Source organism: Elephantulus edwardii, unplaced genomic scaffold (genome assembly GCF_000299155.1).
Source record: "Elephantulus edwardii isolate Elephantulus edwardi_28Jun2011 unplaced genomic scaffold, EleEdw1.0 scaffold00185, whole genome shotgun sequence".
Taxonomy (NCBI): domain Eukaryota; kingdom Metazoa; phylum Chordata; class Mammalia; order Macroscelidea; family Macroscelididae; genus Elephantulus; species Elephantulus edwardii.
The window spans coordinates 5,741,223-5,744,904 of NW_006399935.1; the positions used below are offsets into that span (position 1 = coordinate 5,741,223).

At 57.5% G+C, this 3,682-nt stretch overlaps 1 protein-coding gene across 1 annotated transcript in view; it reads left to right on the forward strand.

The window, feature by feature from the left end:
* Positions 1-984: 984 nt before the first annotated feature.
* Positions 985-3,682, forward strand: part of UBXN6 (UBX domain protein 6) — an 11,310-nt gene continuing 8,612 nt past the window's right edge. The window contains exon 1 of the mRNA XM_006896387.1: positions 985-1,067. Within this exon, the coding sequence (XP_006896449.1) occupies positions 985-1,067 (83 nt within the window). The remainder of the gene's footprint in view (positions 1,068-3,682) is intronic.

Here is a 3,682-nt window from a genome sequence, read left to right on the forward strand (position 1 = left end):
CTACCATCAATTGGGAGGTGTTGAAGTCTTCAGCGCATAACGATGGATTGTATCCGTTCCCTACAACTCTTATCAGTTATCAGTTACAACCGCATGTATTCTGACGCTCTGTTACTATGCACATACACATTTTCAATGTTATTTTAGCTGTAAGAGAGAGAACTCTGGTGACAGTTGAAAGCAAGTTTCGCTATTAACCCAAAGGCATTTCAAATCCACCAGCTGCTCCAAGAAGAAAACTGGGCAGTCTCCTCTTGTCATGATTGACAACTTTGGACATCTGATCACGGGTCGTCGTAAGTTGGAGCCGACTTGGGGACAGTGATAGAGTATGGTTATAGCTGTCACTCGGGGTGACATTAACTTATTGGTAACCGTCTACCATGTCCAGGCCTTAGCTCACTGTCTTCTATAAATTCTCCCACACAGTATAACAGAATGCGACTGTTACGCACGCTAGGTGCCATTGAGTTGGCTACACACTCATAGCGACTCGATGCACAACAGAAGCGAATCCGGGCAGGCGTGAAAATTGGGGCTGTGAATTACAACATGAGTTGGGAATATAGCACATAAATGCTGGGGCGCCACGGAAGGCTCTTGCGCTGGGAGGAGGACAAGGCCACCACTTCCCCGCGGGGGTTACTGTCCCGCCTGTCCCTCTCTTCTCTCACTGTGCAGGGACACCTTGAAAGGAGCCCAGGCGGAGTCCTCCAGGAAGCGTGCTCGTCGCCCCTGGCAACCGAGTCTCAACGAACCACCAGTAGGGGGCGCGACAGGGCCGAGCGGGCCGCCCGAGCCAGCGAGATGCGGAGAGCTAGAGAGGCGCGCCGGGCTGATTGTCACGTGGGCGGCCCCCGGAAGGCGGGACTTCCGGCGACGCGCGCTTTCTTTCGGGTTCTTGCTTCCTGCGGGCCCCTCCCGCCTTGGGCCCTGCGCCCCCCGCGGCCCCCCGCCGCCCCCCGCCGCCGGGCCCCTGTCATCATGAAGAAATTCTTCCAAGACATAAAGGCTGACATCAAATTCAAGAGCGCGGGGCCCGGCCAGAAGCTCACAGAGTCCGTGGGGTGCGTGACAGGCGCAGGAGTTTGCGGCCTAAGGAGCGGGAAAGGCGGAGGGGATTGTGGGACCTCAGTGGGCTGGGGGCGGCGGCGTTAGGCGAGGAGTCGGGGTGAGGACCCCCCGGGGGGCGTGGCATAGTTGGGGAGGGTGGGCGTAGGGGAGGGGAGAGCGCTCAGTGGGCGGGGCCGGGGCGAGGCTTGAGGGGGCGGGACGGGCAGCGGCCCTTGACCGAGCTGGGGTGTTATGGGGGTGGAGATGGTCAGGGTTCGGGTCGTGGAGAGTCGTTGTGAGCCGAGATAGAGGTTCCGGGGGCCCCTGGTTCGGAGATGGATGGTCGGACGGTGGTGACTGGGAGGAGGGAGACTCGAGTGTTGTCGCGCTTGCCCCGTTTTCAGATGAGCTGTCAGTGTGGGCAGCCTGGGTGAACTGGGGATGCTCGGAGGACTTGGGGAGGGTCCGGGAGGGTGGACATGGGGAACAGGGGGAGTCCGATGATTGAAAGAGAGTGAGGAGCCGAGGCTGACGAGGTTCAGGGGGAGGAGGGGAGGACGGAGATTTCAGGCTTCTGTAGACTTGTCTGGAGGGAATCTGAGTCTAGTATGGGGGGTGTGGCTGAAGAAAGATGTTAAAGGAGGAAATTGTGAAGGTGGGGGGTGGGAATCCTGTGGAGATGGGGGCCGCAATGAGGACATCCTCTGTCACAGGGGCTGGAGTCCAGGGCTTCTTAGGAGGGCTTGCTGGGCAGGCCAGAGAGAGGGGGCCCATGAGGGCCAGGCCAGTGAGTAAGGGAGGAGTGTGCTTGTTGTCCTTTGCTATGGGGTCTCCCTGTGGTCTGAAGGCTGTGACTTTGCAGAAACAGCCAGTCCTTTCTTCCAGGGTGCCTCTGGGTAGGTTTGTACCAACTTTTTGGCTAGTGTTTAACTATTTGTGCCACCCAGGGACAAAATCAGAATGACTGTGGAGAGATAGGGAAACTTGGGCAAAATGTGACAAATCGAGGGACTGGGGCAGCTGGGACTGTGTGACAGGAAGGGTGATGGCTGAGTCGGATTGTAGATCTCGGAGTGGGGTGACCAGTGGTGTTGGATCCAGACTCCAGATTTGATTCGGTGTCTTGTCTGGACAGGACTCAGCGATTCAGGCTTTGGAGGGAGGTGAGTGAGCTGCACGTGTCCAGTGATCTGCTCTGATGCATGGACACGTCTCCTGGAGGTCCCAGGAGTGGACGGGTCCAGGTCCCCCAGGCCTCATCCTTCCAGGGGTGGACAGATGAATCCAAGGCTCACCTTCTAGTAGGGACGATGACCAGAGAAGCCATGACTAGGTAGTGATGAGGATGGCAGAGGACAGGACAGGGTTCATGGGGTCAGTGAGGAGTAGTACTCAGTTTGACTGCACTTCACAAAGACAGATAGTGAAGGGTTAGGTAGTATCAGGACCAGAAGGAAGAAGAGGCACCATTGAGTTGGAAGTGGGGGAGTGCTGTGTCCTGCTTGGGTAGGCTTCTCTGAGAAGGTGACATATTGACACTGAGACCTGGACTCGGGCCTGCGCTTGGAGAGCAGGCGTTACTGTCCCTCCCCAGTCCCTAAGCTGACCAGTGTGGATCCAGCCCCTCCATCACTCCTTACTGCAACGCTGACCCCCTTCCATCTCGCTCTGGGCAGAACATTCTGGGTGTTTACTGGGAGAACAGTTTGGAGACCTGTGTGCACGGTGGGGTGTGAGCTGGTGAGATGACTGGCCGTGAGCGGGAGGCTCTGGGGGGCAGAGGCGAGGTGGCCTTCACACGACTAAGGTGCCTTTTGTTTGAAGGCATGTGAGGCCTGGCCTCAGGTTCAGGAGCACACAGGGGCACACTGCGCTCTTCTGGGACCCTGAGTGAGGCCTTCTGGGAAATGTAGTTTTTATAGAAAGATCCTGAAAGCAAGTGTGGTCTGGGCAACTCTCCACCTTCCAAGTTGAAGGTCCTCAGACCCAGTGATCTGTGGGGACACCGGGGGTGACAAGAGCAAAAGGGGTGAAATGAGGGGATGACCTGAGAGCTCTGGGTCCTGAGGAGGGTCTGGAGTGATGTTGCACCCACAATCGAACGGCTAGCTTCGCAGAAGGAAGGAGGGTGAGGCGGTGACGTTCAGGTTGACTGAGAAGGATCTCTGCCAAAAGCACTCCGGCTGGGCCACGTCATGGTCACGGACACAGTCCAGTGGGTCAGGAAGTCATTCATCCCTCCCAAAACGGAAAACCGGACTCGCCCTTGAGATGTCCCCACTCACTGCGATCCGCGTGTGACGCAGAACAGCAGCACAGATTTCCTCAGCTGTCATCTTTACCCAAGCAGATCACCAGGCCTTTCTTCCACCCTGCCTTGGGGTTAGAGATGGTCTCTTGGCATCAGCCAGCCGTTTCTCAGGCGGGGTAATGCCCGTCCTTGTACCACAGGTCAGGAGTGAGGTTTCTGTGGAGCATGAGGTCTCGGCGGTGCCATCCTGGGCTGACCCCGAGGGCCCGCCACCAGTGCGGTGTGCCCGGGGTATGGTACCTGAACACTGAGATGTGGCTCTGACGGCCCTGCTTTGTTGTTGGGCGCCGTCAAGACGATGGCGATTCATAGCAACTC